The sequence below is a fragment of the Sciurus vulgaris genome (assembly GCF_902686455.1).
Source record: "Sciurus vulgaris genome assembly, chromosome: 14".
Classification (NCBI taxonomy): domain Eukaryota; kingdom Metazoa; phylum Chordata; class Mammalia; order Rodentia; family Sciuridae; genus Sciurus; species Sciurus vulgaris.
The window spans coordinates 10,583,438-10,601,780 of NC_136475.1; the positions used below are offsets into that span (position 1 = coordinate 10,583,438).

The following is an 18,343-nucleotide window of genomic DNA, read 5'->3' on the forward strand; positions in this document are numbered from 1 at the left end:
TTATTCCTGTTTTTCTCATGCCCTAACATACTGTCTTCTACATCAAACACAATACATGCACATCATAGTTCATTTGTTGATTCTTCTAGATGAAAAGACAAAAATTAATGTGGTGATCTAGTACTAAGGTCATTAAGTCACCCAAAAAGGTTGATTTTGCATATATCAGTATATTATTTAGTATTATCAAGAACAACTTTTTGTATATTTTTCTTTAAAATGTTTATAATTTTAAATTATTTTTTAAACCAATATAATGACTGCATTACACAAGTAAACCTGAAAGTTTTGAAAGCTCAAACTGAAACGAGTATGTAGCATGAATTAGTAGTAAATAACAGCATACTAATGATTAAACAAGATTTAAATCAGAGCACTATCCTACATCACTATAGTCATACTGAATAATGACTAGATAAAATGAAAAACTGTCTACATCATATGAATACTATTAGTGACAGGACTTTTTATTAAAATGGCAAGAATACAAATACCTTATATCAGTAAAATACAGTAGCATTCGGGCTCTAATATCAACATTAAGTCAAAGTCTATGGATGGATAAGAGATTATGGAGATTTTAAGAGAGAAAAAACAAAACATCACTGAACTTGTTATTCTGGATTACAGACAGCTGCCACAGGCAAAAAAATAAAATGGCAATTAAGTTGATTGCAGTACTTTAATGTTTTAAAGAAAACTTATTAAAAATACACATTTTAAAAAATCTTACAAGTTTTACAGATATATCATCACCTACCTTTCTAAAAACAGTAGGAGTAACACAATTGTAGAAAATGTATGTTAATTAGTCTGAGTGGTACAATAGTATGGATTTAAAACCCTGACACACTCCTACTTTCTGCTGCTTTGAAGTCACATTATGGCATGGAATTTATGTCAGGTTGGTTCCAAAATGCAATACTGGGCCCCAGGCCAGTACTGGTAAACTGTGCCTATTTTGACCCAACTTCTCCAGCCAAGAAAACATAAATCACAAAGAAAAATATTTAACCAACCAATTATTTGAGATACCAAGAAAGGAAAGGAAATCAGTTTTGTAAAAACACTTTTCCCTCTTTTTTTTTTTTAAGCTCCTTTATTTACTCCGGATAGTTAACAAAACAGTGTTCAATAGTGAAGTAAGCAGATTTTACACTCACTATTACTGAATGGATAGAAAAAGCCATTTGCATTTTTATTTGTATAAGTCATCTCAGATCACTGCAATGTGGCACATGAGAACAGAGATTCAGAGGCATGAAGTTAATAAATACATTTAACATTGTCAAGCATTCAAAAGATAAATGCAATCATATAGCAAAAAAAAATCCGTTTGTAACTTTGACCTTTCCCAGAATGTGAAGAATCTTTTCGTGTGTCAGAAATCCCTATAGCAAAGATTCCTATAAGAGAAAAAATTGTGCAGATTAATACTTTTAACTCAAATATTTTAACATGCTTAAAAAATATATAATAGCATTACTTTAAGATGTTTTCCCCAGTTTCTGCAAAAGAAAATGTATACATTTTATTTTTTCACTTTATTTTCACAAACTGTGTACAATTTTACCATGGACTGCTGTATTCAGCAAAAAAAGAATGAACTACTAATATACACCAGAACTTGGGATCTCATGGGCATCATGCTGAATGAAAAAAAGTCAGTCTCAAAGGTTATGTTCTGTGTATGATTCCATTTATAGTACATCCTTAAAATGATGGAAATATAGAGATGGAGAAGAAATTAGTCTGGCAGGGGTTAGGAATAGAGGGGACAGAGATGGAGAAGAAAAGGGTTGCAACTATAAAGGGGAATCACCAGTAAGCAGTGAGCTCTTTGGTGCTGCTGGACAATTCAGTATCTTGACTAGTGGTGGTGTGTGTGGTATGTACAAACATAAACATGGGAACCTGTAGAAACTAGTGGTATCTGAATAAAGCCAATGACCTATCTAATAACCATTTTGTACCAACGTCAATTCCCTTTTATGTAAGATACTGGCGTATCAGAAGCTAGGGGAAGGATATGTGGGACTCTGTCCAATTTTTCCAACCATTACCAACATTATAATCATTAAAAAATTACCTGTGACACATTCCCATAATGGATAGTAAATACTACTCAGCAGTTAAAAGGAACATGCAACAACTACAAGCACATACAACCATCTAGATAAAACTCAAATATAATATACTGAGTAAAAGTCAGTCACCAGAGGCTATATACTGTGATTCCATTTATATGAAAACATGGAAAAAATGAAACTGAAGGGATAGGAAATGGCAATGGTTGAGAAAAATAAAGTAAGTCCATTGGCTTTCTCCTAGATGATAGGTGACCAAAGGATAACATTTAAAACTGACAATGATAAAAATTAAAGTTTAAAAAAAAAAGGATGGATTTAAGGGTACTATTATTAATACAAAGCTGACAAAATCAAATACAAATCCTTTTTAAATATCTCAAGAAATTTGTTAAACAGCAAAGAAGCCTAATCCAGTGGAGAAGCACAGCAAATATCACATAATACAGACAATAATCTGACCTAGTTGAGACTAAACCTGATGATCACATCAATAATATGAAGGATTTTAACTCACATACTTTTTAAAAATGATTTTCAAAATGGCTTATAAAGCAAACCTCAAATCCATAATGGAACAAGAGTTGAACTCTAGTACCAGAGAAAGTAGATGTCTGGCCAAAATAAATGTACATACACAAAAAGTAAATGCACCAGAAAAGGGTACTTTATAAAAGCCACACTCCACAATGAAGAATGACAATTCAGAATATCTATGCAACAAGCATAACAACAAACCACCTATATAAAACAAAATTTATAGGAAATGAAAGAAGAAACAAAAACATACTCATAATAAGAGACTTTAAAACACTATTCTTAGCATATAATGGGTCACATGCACAAAAATCAAGCCATGAAATAAAAGAGCTACATAAAATAAAAAATGTAAATATTTAAAGGTAAATATTTTAGATATACAATAAAAACTCTACCCTGATATGAAAGAATATCTCTTTTTAAGTACACATGAATTGTTCACAAAAATTGATCATAAAGCACAAAGAACCTCAGGTTTCACAAAACAGATATTACAGACAATATTCCCCAATCACCCTGCAATGGCACCAGAAAATAAAGAAACCCCACAACTGGAAATTAAAAGATTTTCCATCAAATAACTTCCTGGTAAAAGTGAAGATACAAACAAATTAAATGATTTCAGAAAAATAACAATAAGTATCATATGTCAGAATCTATGGTATATGTTCAAAATAATAATCAGAGGATTAAATCAAAACCCTAAATACCTGTATCAGTAAAATAAAAGAATGGCAATAAATGAATTAAATTCATAGCTCAAAAAGCTAACAAATTAGACTAATGAACAGAAAGGAAATAATAAAGCAGTAACTCATAAGAGAAAAAACGTATCAAAGCAATGAATGAAAATACTGGTTTGGAAATTCTGGTTCTTTGAAGCAATGAACAATGTTCATTGGTTAATGTAATTAAGGAAAAAAGTGTGCATAGGGAGGCAAATATATATGATATGATAGGAGGGGTATAATTACTGATCCATGGACATTTTAAAATTGATGATACTACATTGGTTGCTTTTGTTCAAATAACTTTGCAAATCTAGGAGGAAATAAATAATTCATTAGGCAAGCAGAGCAGAAATAGGTAAAAGTACCAGTGTCCACAGAAGAAAAAATTGAGTTATCAAGGAAATAGCCCATTTGAAAAGAATCAAAGCTATGTCATTTGAAAGGTGAGTTCAACCAAATTTTTAGTGATCAAATAGTTCCAAAGCAATGTAAAAGTTTCAAAGCATAGAGAATGCAATTCAAGATAAAAAAAAAAAAAAACACGGAAAGGCAAAAACAGTATCTTTTACAGATGACAGGACAGTAAACCTAGAAAAATCTACAGAATGAAAGATGAAATTTGGTAAGACAATAAAAGAATTTAGCAAGATAGCAGGATAGAGATTTTACACATGAATTTGGTGCACCTATGTACATAAAATTAATCCTTCTCAATAAAAAGAATCAAATAACACCGTCATATAGGAATACTGGATGATTTCAACAGCTCTCTCACCATTAGATAGGTCAACCAGACAAATTAAGTAAAGATTCTTCAGGACTAAAAAATACTGTTAATTACATAGACCTAACAGATATGTACAGAATATTTCACCCACCAACAAGTGAATTTACTTTCTTCTCAGTGGCACATAGAACTTTCTCTAAAATAGATCATATTTTGGGGCACAAAGCAAGTCTTAGCAAATACAAAAAAATATAATTCCTTTCATCTTGTCAGATCATAATGGAATGAAATTAGAAAATAAGATAAAAAATGAAACAGTTTTAATACCTGAAAATTAAATAATATACTTTTGAATGAGAAATGTATTACAAAGGATATCCATAGAGAAATAAAAAAAGTCTTAGAAGCTAATGGGAACAGAGATACAACATCAAAATCTTTAGGACAGTATGAACACAGTTCTAAAAGGAAAATTTGTATCATTGAATTCCTTTAAAAAAAAACTAGTAAGATCCCCAGTAAATAATCAAACATTACACCCAGAGGTTCTAGAAATAAAACAAACTATTTCCAAAATCAGTAGAACACAGGAAATAAGATCAGAGCCAAAATTAATGAACCTGAGAATTAAAAAAATATATACAGGATCAATACAACAGAATTGGTTCTTTGAAAATACAACAAGATTTGACAAATCCTTAGCCAAACTAACCAAAAGAAAGAGAAGACCTGAATCAACAAAATTAGAGATAAAAGGCAATATTACCACAGATACTTCTGAAATCCAGAGAATCATTAGAAACCATTTTGAAAACTTACACTCCAATAAACTAAAACATCTAGAAGATCTAGACAAATCTCTAGACACATAAGACTTACCCAGTTGATCAATGAGATTGAAGCAGAAATTAAAAGTCTTCCAACAAAGGAAAATTCAGGACCAAATGGATTCTCAGCTAAGTTCTATCAGATCTTTAAAAAATAACTAATGCCAATCTTCCTCAAATTATTCCATAAGACAGAAATGGAAGGAACACTTCCAAATTCATTCTATAAGCCACCATCACACTGATACCAAAATGAGACAAAGACGTACCAAGGAAAGAAAACTACAGACCAATGTCCCTGATGAGCACAGACACAAAATTCCTTTAAAATATTGGCAAATTACATTCAAAAACACAGGAAGAAGGCAGTTTACCATGATCAAGTGGACCTTATCCCAAGGATGCAATGTTGTTTTAACATATACAAATAAAAAAAATTAATTCACCAAATAAATATGATTAAGGACAAGAATCATGTGATCATCTCAATGGATGTGGAAAAAGCCTTTGACAAAATCCAGCACCCATTCATATTTAAAACGCTAGAGAAACTAGAGACTGAAGGAATTTCCCTCTTCATTATAAAGGACATACCCAAGGACATCATACTGAATGAAGATGAACAGAAAGCATTTCCTCTAAAGTTAGGAAGGTACAAGACAAGGATGTCACTTTCACCACTCTATTCATTATAGTTTTTGAAACTCTAGCCAGAGCAATCAGACAAGAGAAGGAAATTAAAGGGATACAAATAGGAAAAGAAGAAGCCAGATTATCTATTTGCTTATGATATGATACTTTATCTAGAGGACACAAAAAATTCCACCCAAACACTTGTAGAGTTTATAAACAAATTCAGCAAAGAAGCAGAATACAAGATCAACATACATAAATCAATAGCTTTCCTATACTCCAATAATAAATCTGCTGAGAAAGAAATCAGAAAACTATCCCATTTATAATAAACTCAAAAAATACTTGGGAGTAAATATAACCAAGGTGGTAAAAGATATCTTCAATGAAAACTATAGCTCACTGAAGAAACTGAAGAAGACCTTTAGAAGATGGAAAGACCTCCCATGTTCTTGTATAGAATTAATATTGTCAAAATGACATAGTAGCATAAGCATTAAACAGATTCAATGCAATTCCCATCAAAATAACAGTGACATTTTTCACAGACCTAGAAAATTAGTTTTAAGATTAATGTGGAAGAATAAGAGAATCAGAACAATCAAAGCAAACCTGAGCAAGAAGAGTAATGCTGGAGGCATCACAATACCTGATCTCGAATTACACTACAGAGTAATAAGAACAGCATGGCATTTGTACCAAAACAGACATGAAGATCAATGGAATAGAAGACACAGAGATAAAATCTATGTCATCTTATACTTGACAAAGGTACCAAAAACATTCATTGGAGAAGAGATAGCCTTTTTAACAAATGGTGCTGGAAAAACTGAATATTCATGTATAGAAAAATTTTCACCTTGCACAAAAGTCAACTCAAAGTGAATCCAAGACCTGGAATTAGACAAACTTTGCAACTGTTAGAAAAAACACAGGCTCAACACTCCAATGTATTGGTGCAGGCTTCCTTAACATGACTCCTAAAGTACAAGTAATGAAACCAAGAATCAGTAAGAGGGAGCATCACATTGAAAAGTTTCTGCAAAGGAAACAAGAGAGTGAAGAGAGAGTCTAAAGAATGGAAGATCTTTGCCAGATGCTCCTCAACATGGGACTATCATGCAGAATATATAAAGAACTCAAAACACTGTAACATAAAAAAACTAAAACTAAACACCAAAAAAAGGATAACCCAATTAATAAGTGGACAAAAGAACTAAACAGATACTTCTCAAAAGAAATACAAATAGCAAACAAATACATGAAAAAGTATTCAACATCCATAGCAATCAGGGAAATGCAAATCAAAATTACATCCATCTCACTCTAGTCAGAATGACAATCATCAAGAACACAAATAATTTTAAAAGTTGGTGAGGATGTGAGGGAAAAGATACACTCATACATTGTTGGTGGGACTGAAAATTAGTACAACCACTTTGGAAAGCCGTATGAAGATTCCTCAAAAGACAACAAATGCACTGCTGGTGGGGCTGCAAATTAGTGCAGCCACTCTGGAAAGCAGTGTGGAGATTCCTTAGAAAACTTGGAATGGAACCACCATTTGACCCAGCTATCCCACTCCTTGGCCTATACCCAAAGGACTTAAAATCTGCATACTACAGAGATACAGCCACATCAATGTTCATAGCTGCTCAATTCACAATAGCCAGACTGTGGAACCAACCTAGATGCCCTTCAATTGATGAGTGGATAAAGGAACTGTGGTATATATATACAATGGAATATTACTCAGCCATAAAGAATGATAAAATTATGACATTTGCAGGCAAATGGATGAAATTGGAGAATATCATGCTAAGTGAGATAGGCCGATCTCAAAAAGCCAAAGGACGAATGATATCGCTGATAAGTGGAGGATGACACATAATGGGGGGGAGGGAAGGGTTAGTGTTAGGGTTAGGGAGGGGGGCAAGTATGGAGGAAGGAACTACTGTATAGAGGGTAAAGAGGGGTGGGAGGGGTGGGGGGAAGGGAAAAAATAACAGAATGAATCAAACAACATTGCTCTATGTAAATTTATGATTACACAAATGGTATGCCTTTACGCCATGTACAAACAGAGAAACAACATGTATCCCATTTGTTTACAATAAAAAAAAAAAAAAGAATATGTGAAAAAATGTGAAAGAGATGTATTGGCCTGTGCAATTTAAATTTTCACCACATACTGGTTAAACATAAGATTGTTATTAGAGTGAATGAAAATTAAAAAAAAAAAAAAAAAAAAAAAAAAAAAGACAACAAATGGAACCACCAAACGGTACAGCTATTCCATCCCAGGTATTTATTCAAAAGAATTAAAGTCAGCATACTACGATTATATAGCCACATCAAGGTTTATAGCAGTGCAACTCACAACAGCCAAGTGCTGGAACCAGCACAGGCGCCTATCACTAAATGAATGGATAAAGAAAATGCATAAATACAATGAAGTTTTACTCAGTCATAAAAAAGAATGAAATTATGGCATTTGCTGGTAAATAGATGGAACTAGAGAACATCATGCTAAGTGAAGTAAGTCAGACTAGAAAAGTCAAGGGTTGAATATATGTGGAAGCTAGAGTAAAATAAGGGGAAAAGGGAAGTAAGAGGAGAATCCCATGAAAACAGAAGGGAGATCAGTGGAGCAGAGAAAAGGGAATGAGCAGGAGGGAACAGGATTAGGGAAAGAGAGGAACAGTGGAATGAAACTGACCAAACTCTGCTATATACACATAGGAATATACCATAGTGAATTTCACCTTTATGTATATCTACACAGCACTAATTTTTAAAAAGCTGTAAATAAATATAAGGAAGACCAGTAGAGTAGAGGAAGTGGAATACGGGTAGGGAATAATGAAAGGAAAGGGGAAGTACTGGGGATTGAGTTGGAGTAAATTCTATTCCATGCATGTATGATTATGCCAAAATGAACCCATACTATTTATAACCATAATGCACTACTAAAAAAGAAAACACAAAAATATCAACAGCGCTTTTGAAGATATAATGAATAAAAAAATTATAATAGCAACACAAAAGATAAAATATTTTGGAATAAACTTAACAAGGAATATTCAAAATCTATATAAAGAAAACTACAAGACACTAACATGAATTCAAACAAATGTAAAGACATTCCCTCCTTTTGTTTAGAATGTCTCAGTATCATCAAGGTGTGTCAGCTTTCCCTATGTTAACTTACAAATATAATATGTTCCTAATAAAAATTCCAATGGGCTTTTTAAAAAATGGTGTTAGACAAGTTTAACCTAAAGTTCATATGGAAAAATAAACTCACAAGAAAATATAGATAAACACAAGTAAGACCCTATTTCTGTCCTAGGGCTGGTTTGTAGTAATTGCAAATATTTAAGAATTTGGTGATCTGCTGATTAAACCATTGGTATCTTGAAACTGGTCATATTGGAAGTCTATATCACAGAAATTGGCAAGTGTTAAAGATCAGGACTTTTCCTTCTTTTCTTTTAGAAAGTCAGTTTGCCAGGCATACCACTATTCTACATAAAAATACCATAAAGCCTCTAAAATAAAATAGAAGACAGGCACATGAACAGGGAGATCAATAGAATATAAATAGAAAGTTCTGAAAGAAATCTGAATCACTGGGACAGAGTATTTTTTTTTTTTTTTAATAAATGATCTTGGGACAACTAGATAGTCATTTGGAAAAATAAAAGATCCATTCCTCAAACCACACACAATATAAACTCCAAAGGCATCAGAAATATTAATAGAGAAGTAAAACTATATAAGTACAAAAGAAAACATTGGTGAAAACCTCTATTATCTGGGTAGAGAGAAAGAAATATGGCCAGAAATCCAGATGCATAAAAGGAAAAAGACTTAAAATCTTGACTACATAAAAATTTTTAAATGGGAGTAAACAGTATAATTAAAGAGAAATGACAAAAATGAGGGAAAATTCTTACAGCACATATCAAGATAAAAGACTATTTTCCCAAATTTATAAAAATTAAATTAATAAAAGACCAAAAATCCATTAGGAAAATAGGAAAATGAATAAATAATCCAGAAAAAGATATAAAAGTGGTCTGTTAAAAGATACTCAACTTTACTTGTAATATAGAAATGCAAATAAAAACTACACTAAAGTACAATTTCTCACCTACCATATTGGCACAAATTCACTCTGCTGGTAAGGCTGTGGGCAAGTGAGCATTCACACCTGAGCTGGAGAGAATGCACAATGATACCATTATGGAGGGCAATTTGGCACTATCTAAAAAAGCTACATATGCATTTACTCCTTGAACCAGAAATCTCTCTTGTTGAAATTTATTCTAAAGATACTTCTCCAATAAAATGAAAATACATAGCATAAGATTATTCACTATAGTCTTGATTGTAATTACAAATTGTTGGCAACTCCCTAGATGTCCAAGTGTAGGAGATTGGTTGAATAACTATAAAATAGTCACAGAAAGGAATACTAAGCAGTCATAAAAAGTAATGAAGAGAATCTCCATGAAACAATATGAACTGACCTCCAGGACAGATTACTAAGTGAGAAGAGCAAAGTGCAAAGAAGTATATGCAGTATGCTGGTTAAGAAAGGAAAAACGTGTCTCTATATCTTTATCATAAAAATGACATAGGAAAGGGGCAGAAGCATGTGCCATGGGACAAATGTGTACCGAGAAAAGGACACTTCTCTAATAATTACTTCTTGTGGAGTTTTGATCTTTAAGAGTAATCTATACATTCAAAATAAAATTAAATAAGGAAAAGCTAGGAAGAGGAAAAATACGAATGAAAGCAAGTTGAAACAAATGAATCTAATTTTATATTAAGTAAATACTATAACCACAGTGAAAAGGGGAAACAAAAGAACTAATTCAAGTCATCAATAAACTCAGTATTTAACTATACCCCCTTAATAAATGGGACAGGGTATTATATGAGAGTAGGAAGGAAGAATTGTAAACAGATCTTGAATGTTTTAAAAGTCAGTCTGTTACTGTAGTCCAACTGGCACAGAAAATTTAAAACTATTTTAGATGCATTCTGGGACAGAGCAAATAAGATAATGTATTGATGTTGAAAAAATGCATGATGTTGAGCCAGGGTTCTCACACCATAGAATAAAGAATATACAAATACAGAATGGAGTAAGGCAAGGCAGAAACCTGTTGGGGTGCTTTGGAATAGAAGGTACTGGTGGTCATTACTGTGTGTGCATGCATGTGTGTGGTGAAAGAGACGGAGCATGTGCAAGAGTGAATGCATGAGACAGAGTGCCTACACATGAAAAACAAACGGAGCATAAACCTAACTAGAGTGAGAAAGGGTGAAGATACGCAGGTATGTTTTGTACTATTTTTATTTTTTAACTTCACATATACTTGAAAGTATTTTCAAATAAAAAGTGTTTTTACAAAATTTGTGACATGCAGAAATATACCTAAAATATTTTCCTCTAAAAATTAGCTTATCACTTTCTTAGAGCATATATATTACACAGTGCTATAATAATTAACATTTTAGTAAAAGGCACAATGAAAAATATTTGTTACAGAAATTTGTAAAATCAATTTGAAAATATAACTTATGGAAACATTAGATAAAATATTAGAAATATTTCACTTTAATATAGCATTTATGTAAAACTCTTAATTTTGAAAATTATTTTTACAGCAACATATCTTGGTAATCATGTTTACATATCACTCTTAATGACAGACACAAATATTTATGAGTTTCCTTACTCCCTCAAATATTCACTGTAAGGTTGCTACGAGGTCCCAAGAAAATGGATCCTTAAACTGACTTACTCTTCTAATGATCGATCTAGGCCTCGGTCAGGAGATAGGTGGTGAGCACGTTCTGGTGAATGACATTTTGTATTTGGTTTCAATGAAGTCATATGATAAGCATTACTTGAGTAATTTTGGCGACGAAGTTCTTGTACAGCCCTTTCCCTAAAGCAAAATAGTGATGCTTTTAAATTTTATGTTCAGTGATATTAAAACTGTGACTCAATATTTTAAAATATAACCATCATGCAATGACTAAAACCCACTGTTATCTAAGAAACAATGCTTTCCCGGCTAGATACTGAATGGAGATAAACTTACCTTTCAAAGCGTTCTGTCCCCAGCTGTCTTTTAGTAATGTCTAAATCAGCTTCCAATTGTGTTACGACATTTCTGAACTGGGCCACGTCTCTACTCTGAATGGCCCTGTGTAAAAGAAAGTAAGAGTGAAACCCAGTTAAACTTAAAATATGGCTATGACTCCTGGAGTGCATTAAACCAGCTGGCAATGGTTTCTCAGCTGGATCCAAGTCACAGTGTGATTTTCATGGACAGACTAGTACATCTGAACTACGCCAAACTTTAGACATATTAATTGTATAAACTAGCCTACTTGAAAAGCCTAAGCAATCCCAGTCCCATTCAAGTAGTTAAACCTTTTCTGGTTCCCTGTGCTTAGATGATGCAATATTACTTATTTACAGCAAATAATATTCTGAAAGTACTTTGAAGCACTGTATCAATGTTAAGCAGTGGTATGATCAAATGACACTGGAATTCACTAGCATCATGACTAATTTGGTCTATTATTTATATATTCAATTTATATACATTAATTTAACCAAGTGCTATATATACACTTATAATGAAATCTGATATATAATACTGTTACATAAAAACTCTTCAGTTTAACAGAATCTTCTTAAGGCTAAACAATGCTTCAAAAACCCTGTGATAAGGCACACTATCATTAGGAACACAATGACAGATGAATTCTGCTTGCCCAGAACATTCTATTCTCTTTGCTTGCTTTCAGGACAGCAGCACGGCTGCTGAAATACAAACTTCAGAGACTGAGAACACAAATGTTTGTCATGCTAGTTCTAAGTGATTGTACTTACCAGTCGGTCTAAAACAGTGTATTCCTTATGGTAGGAGTTTTGACATGCTTCACTGAGGCAGACTGCCACTACCACCTTCAAAGAGGGCTCCTACAGACCCAGCTGAAGTTATCCCAGCAGTCTAGCTATGGTAACTGAATAGTCACAGCCACCATGACCTGAGAGCAATTTCTGAAGGAAACTGGCCCTGGCTCTGCACCCTTTGCTTAGTTGGGAATCTCAGTAGTAGCTGATTGCCGAGATCATGATTCCTAACCTTCATCAGGTCCTAGGCTCAAAAGCAAAGGCAAAGTGGTGGGGCTTGAAAGATAAAGGAATTCATGGTCCTCCAGAAAGATGCATGGTTAAAATAATGATTAAAAGAACATGTTATGAAATAAAGACAAGTGCATGGGCGCAATTTCTCAAATCACTGTGTTAGAGGAGAGGGGAGGTTTTTCAAAGAACAAGCCAAGCAGAAAGGCAAGAAATGAAACTAGAACGAAGAAATCACAATGTGTTCCTGGAAAGTAAGATTAGTTAGAAAACAATATTTAGGAATAGAAACAAAATCTCAGGATATACTAGTCAGAAGCTGGGTCAAAGTAACTGCTATCCTTAATGAGGTCAGATGTAAACTATGCCTACAGGCTTCAATATGGAGAAGGAAGAATTTGGAGGAATCTGGGGGCTAAGGGAACAGAATGATACTGTTTGGTAAAAAGCAAGAAGGAATCTCACTTATGAAATAGTTTAGGACAGCATTAGTTTTAGGTTGACATTGTTAACTGGTGACTATTGAACCTCTTTACCCATCCAACCTCGCACGCTTTCCCCTTTTTCTTTCATGGATGCCACTGGCAACGATTAGAGAACTAGCTCTTGCCTCCTAAGAATGAGGAAATTCCACAGACTCAACATAGCAAAGAGTCAGATTGCAGGTACTGATGATGGGAAAGACAGTGTTATAGGTGAGACATACAAGAATATGAGCTCAAACTCCCCTTTAGTTGTGAGTGTTGCAGGTTTAATAAAAGAAGCGTTCACTATCCAGGCAGGCATTTCCACCCCAATCTCCAGCTAGGGGTTCTAATAAAGTGTAAGTAGTGCTAGGGATTCCAACAAAAACAAATAAAAAAAAGTCAAAATCATGTTCTGGGGAAGTGTTCAATAATTTGTTAATTCGGGAATTCTTCCAGAAACCCAGTATACAGAAACACTAAATAAATAAAAAGACTAGATAGCAACATCAGACGGTCCATACATATACAAATTCTTCTAAGTTTCAAAGTGCTTTACTTTTTTCTACTCTGGTTACATTTCCTAAAGGCAATATTTTAGATCTGACATTCTATTTTACCCAAAGTTCTGCTGGAAAAAGAACCAGCAGAGATGGTTAAATTTAGATATCTTAGATAAGAATAACAATAATATAACTATGAAATCTTATACAAATCAGAATACTTCTAATCCTCAGTTTAATTAGTGGAAAAGTATGGGAGCTAAATTCCCTAAATTCAGGTTTTAAGATTCTATTGATCTATAAAGAACCAAAATTTTAAGAAATATGACTTTATGTTATTATATTGCTAGTCAACTCACATTTTATTTTCTGCCAAACAAAGGTGTTCTTTAAGAAGCTGAATTTCAGACTCTTTTTCTTGAAGTGCTATCTGAGACTGATATTCTTTGTCTCGATTGGCCACCAGCAAAGCTTCTAGATTCTGCATGGAGATTCTCTCATTTGTCATCTGACTCCTGAGGAGTTCTATCTCAGAACGAGCAGAATCTAACTCATTCTCCATCTGTACAACAACAGGAAGATATCTATGCTTATTCCCATTCATTCAACTGGCATACAATCAAGGACTCTTAAGTTCTTGCAGTATGTTATAAACTGACAACCACTTTCAATTTCTTTATTTGAACCGGTATCCTCCTTAACAAATACATACCCCACACATACATACATGTACAGCATCACTTTCCCCATCCTTCTGATCAGATCAAAAATTCATTAATTTAAGAAAAATCTTATTAATCCTACACTGTAACCACTTTCTTTTTCTAGCTTTGATATTTCTGTATATGTTTCTTCCATATTGTCATGGTGGTATCTGAGTACTGCTCTGTCTTAAGTAAGGCAAGTTACAAATACCTACCTACTTTATGGTAAGTCATTGTATTCCACAGTTAAGGAATTCTTAACTCTTGCTCTTAAGGGGCAAATACACATTCCTCTCTTGCTAAACCTGTGGAAGTTTCTGAAGGTTATCTTGAGCCTAAAATAAGCTTTGTATATCAATTATTTCTTCAAAAGGTAGAAGACTGGTCATTACTATTTAGAAAAAATTAATCTTTATAACATGTTATAATAAATTCTATATGCATTTTAAAAGTTAAATGTGAAAACATAAGTTTGAAATCCAGTAAAGGGATATAAATAAAAATGAAATTGCTGGGGTGGGGCCAATTAGATAGGTAGACAGGGGAAAAATTTTTAAGCTATATATAACACAAAAATAAGTTTAACCACATAAATAAAAACATTTTACTAGTCAACATAAACTTAACCAAAACTTCAAAAGAAACTTTTCAACTGGAAGAAAATAAACTCAGTAAATAAAATAGTTAATATCTTTATTAGTATAAAAAACTCAGATGAATTGATGAGAAATATGAACTAATGATATGATTAAAAATTTACAAAAAAAGCAATATAACAGTAAACATACAAAAAATGTATGCCTGCTAGTGGTCAAAATGACATAAATTCAAACAAGGTGCAACTTCTAGTCCAGGGTTTCTTACCCTGACACTCCTGATTATTTGGTGTGAACAGCCACCCTTGCATCATAGACTTTTCAGCAAAATCCCTGACTTTTATCCACTGGATAACACTAGCACTCCCCACTCTGGTCATGACAATCCAAAGTATATGTAGAAAATGCTCCATGTATTTCAGTGGAGTCAAAAGTCTATTAAAGACAATCCACAATAGCTATGGAGCCAACCTGGGTGCCCTTCAAAAGATGAATGGATATAGAAAATGTGGTATATATACACAATGGAGTATTAGTAATAAAGAAGAATGACTTTATGACATTTGCCACTAAAAGGATGGAACTGGAGACTACTGTGCTAAGTGAAATATGCCAAACCCCCAAAACCAAAAAGGTGCATTTTTTTTTTCTCTGATACGTGGAAGGTAACTTGCAATAAATGTGTGTGTGAGTGGGAGACAGAAGTTCAGTGGAGTCGACAAAGAGGAATGAAGGGAAGTGGGGGTATAGGAAAAGGAAAGAGTGGAATGAATCGGACATAACCCTCCTATGTACACATATGAATACACGGGTGACCTTTCCCATGATGTCTTTGTCCCTTGCAGTGTACAGCCTCCAATGTTGCTCCTCTGGGTATGTACAAAGTCACCCAGACCTCCTTTCTCTGGAGTGACAATGAAAGTAACAAGTCTTTTTGGCTACCCCTGTTCTTGATGCTCCTGTTAAGTTTCTAGCTGGTCCCTAGTTGTTAGATGCCACTAATTGCCAGCAGATTACTCACGCTCTGACAATGACTTGGGGGTCACTGTCACAGTCTAATCCAATTAAATATGAGCCCAGTTGCTAGAGTAGTACATAGAGTAGTACTAGGGAGGATGTAGACTAGTACTCCTACCTTCCAGCTTTATTGAGCTATTACTGACAAACAAAAATTGCAGATATTTAAAGTGTACAACAAGATGTTTTGATAAATGTTTATATTAGCCTGATTACCACAATCAAGCCAACTAACATGTTCACCACACCTCATCTAGTTACTTTGTGTGTGTGTGTTGTGAAAACATGAGATATCCTCTCAGCAAATTTCAAGATTACATTATTATTAATTGTAGTGAACCTATTTGTCTTACAGCTGAAAGTTTGTACCCTTTGACCAAAATCTCCCTTCTTCCACAATCCCCAGTCCCCGATCACCACCTTAACTAGCAGGGATAATACTGACAGGAGTAGTTTTAAGGTCATTCTTTGAGGCTTGATTTGACCCAGGGGTGTTCTTCCTAGCTGTCACAGTCCATAGTTCTCTGTTAAATTTCTAAGTGGTCTATTGTTTCACTTCTTGTTTTCATAACACGGTTAGTATCTTCTAATTGTGAAGTATTGCTTTTTGAAAGCTCTTTAGATGTATTTACCAAAATTTCCACTTTCAGAAATCCATCTTAAGGAAATAAGGTAAAATGTGATAAAGGCTTTATGTGATACAATATTTTCCATGTTGTTTAGCGCATAATTAAAAATTTTGGAAATATGTACAAATGATAAAAAGTAGCATAATCAATAGTAATACACTATTATTTCAAATTGTAAAACACACACATACACACAAAACAAAAAAATACAAATATAATAAACTGTCTGTAGCAGAAGAAAAGTCCTTACTCTAGTTTTATGTTCTAAAATTCAACTGCTTAACCTGATAACTAAACTTAAGACTTTTGGAGATACTTTGCTTCATTCAAAAATTATATGAGTTAGCCAGACGTGGTGGTTACATACTTGTAGTCTCCTCCTTCAGGAGGCTGAGGTGAGAGAATGGCTCAAGCTATACAGTGAGATAGTATCTCAAAACAAAACTATATGGGGCTGGGGTTGTGGCTCAGTGGTAGAGCCTCACCTAGCACATGTGAAGCACTGGATTTGATTCTCAGCATCACATAAAAATAAATAAATAAAATAAGGGTATTGTGTCCATTTACAACTAAATTTTTCAAAAAAAATATATAATTGTGTGTGTATATATACATATATATGATTATCAAAAGCATTTTTCATGTCATTCCTAAGGAAATCATTCATAATACTATTTTACTAATATAAGTATTCACATATAATATAAATATTACTAAAAACACTAAAGAAGGATACTTGGAATTCATGTTCTCAAAGTTCCTCTTGAAAAGAGTTAATAAATATATTGTTTTAAAGATAGAAAACCAAGACACTAGAGAACTGTGAATTGGTATGTGATTTATATCCCAATCAATATATCTCAATAGATATATTTTTTAAAAAAGAAAATTAAGACTGTAAAAAGTTCTAGAATGCCTTATAGTAGTGTACTAAATAATATTTTTATAGGAGAATGAAAATAGACACATAAATCTTTCCCCCTTAATTTCTCCTTTCTCATTTAAAATTATCTGAGTGATTCCAGAGATGCAAGCCTGGTTCAGTATTAAAAAGTCAATCCATGGAACCCTTTATATGAGCAAGTTCAAGAAGAAAAAAATCGTATGATTATACCAATACATGCATAAAAAGCATTTGACAAAAACTCAACATCAATCCATGTTAAAAACCCTCAGAAATACAGGAAGAGAGGGGAACTCCCTCAACTTGATAAAGAGCAACTACAAATACCACAGATAACATCTTCATGGTGGAACAATGAATTTCCCCCCTAATACTGGAAAGAAAGAAAGAGTTCACTTTAACCACTCTTGTTCAACATAGTGCTGAAGTACTAAACAGGACAAAAAGTCAAGATAAGGTATTTAGATCTGAAAGGAAGAAATGAAACTGTCCTTATTTTTGTATAACATAGTTGCATACATAGAAACTTCTGAGGAATCTGCAGAAAAACTCCTACTGAGTTTGGCAAGGTCAGAAGATACAAGATAAACATTAAAAATTATTTATATTTCTATACATGGCAATGAATACACTGATATCAAAATTAAAATTAGAATATCATATCTAATGCTTAAAGAAAAATATTCTACATTTTTTATTGTAAACCCAACAAAACTTGTACAGAGTTTGCACACTGAAAACTACACAAAGCTAATAAAAGAAATCAATGAAGATTTAAATGAGATCTACTCTGTTCATGAA

General features: G+C 33.2%; 1 protein-coding gene across 1 annotated transcript in view; it reads right to left on the reverse strand.

Annotated features, from left to right (window-relative positions):
* Positions 1 to 446: 446 nt before the first annotated feature.
* Positions 447 to 18,343, reverse strand: part of TSGA10 (testis specific 10) — a 113,152-nt gene continuing 95,255 nt past the window's right edge. Inside the window, 4 exon segments of the mRNA XM_079111328.1 lie at positions 447 to 1,406; positions 11,368 to 11,514; positions 11,671 to 11,775; positions 14,052 to 14,254. Of these exon segments, the coding sequence (XP_078967454.1) occupies positions 1,382 to 1,406; positions 11,368 to 11,514; positions 11,671 to 11,775; positions 14,052 to 14,254 (480 nt within the window). The 3' untranslated portion in view covers positions 447 to 1,381.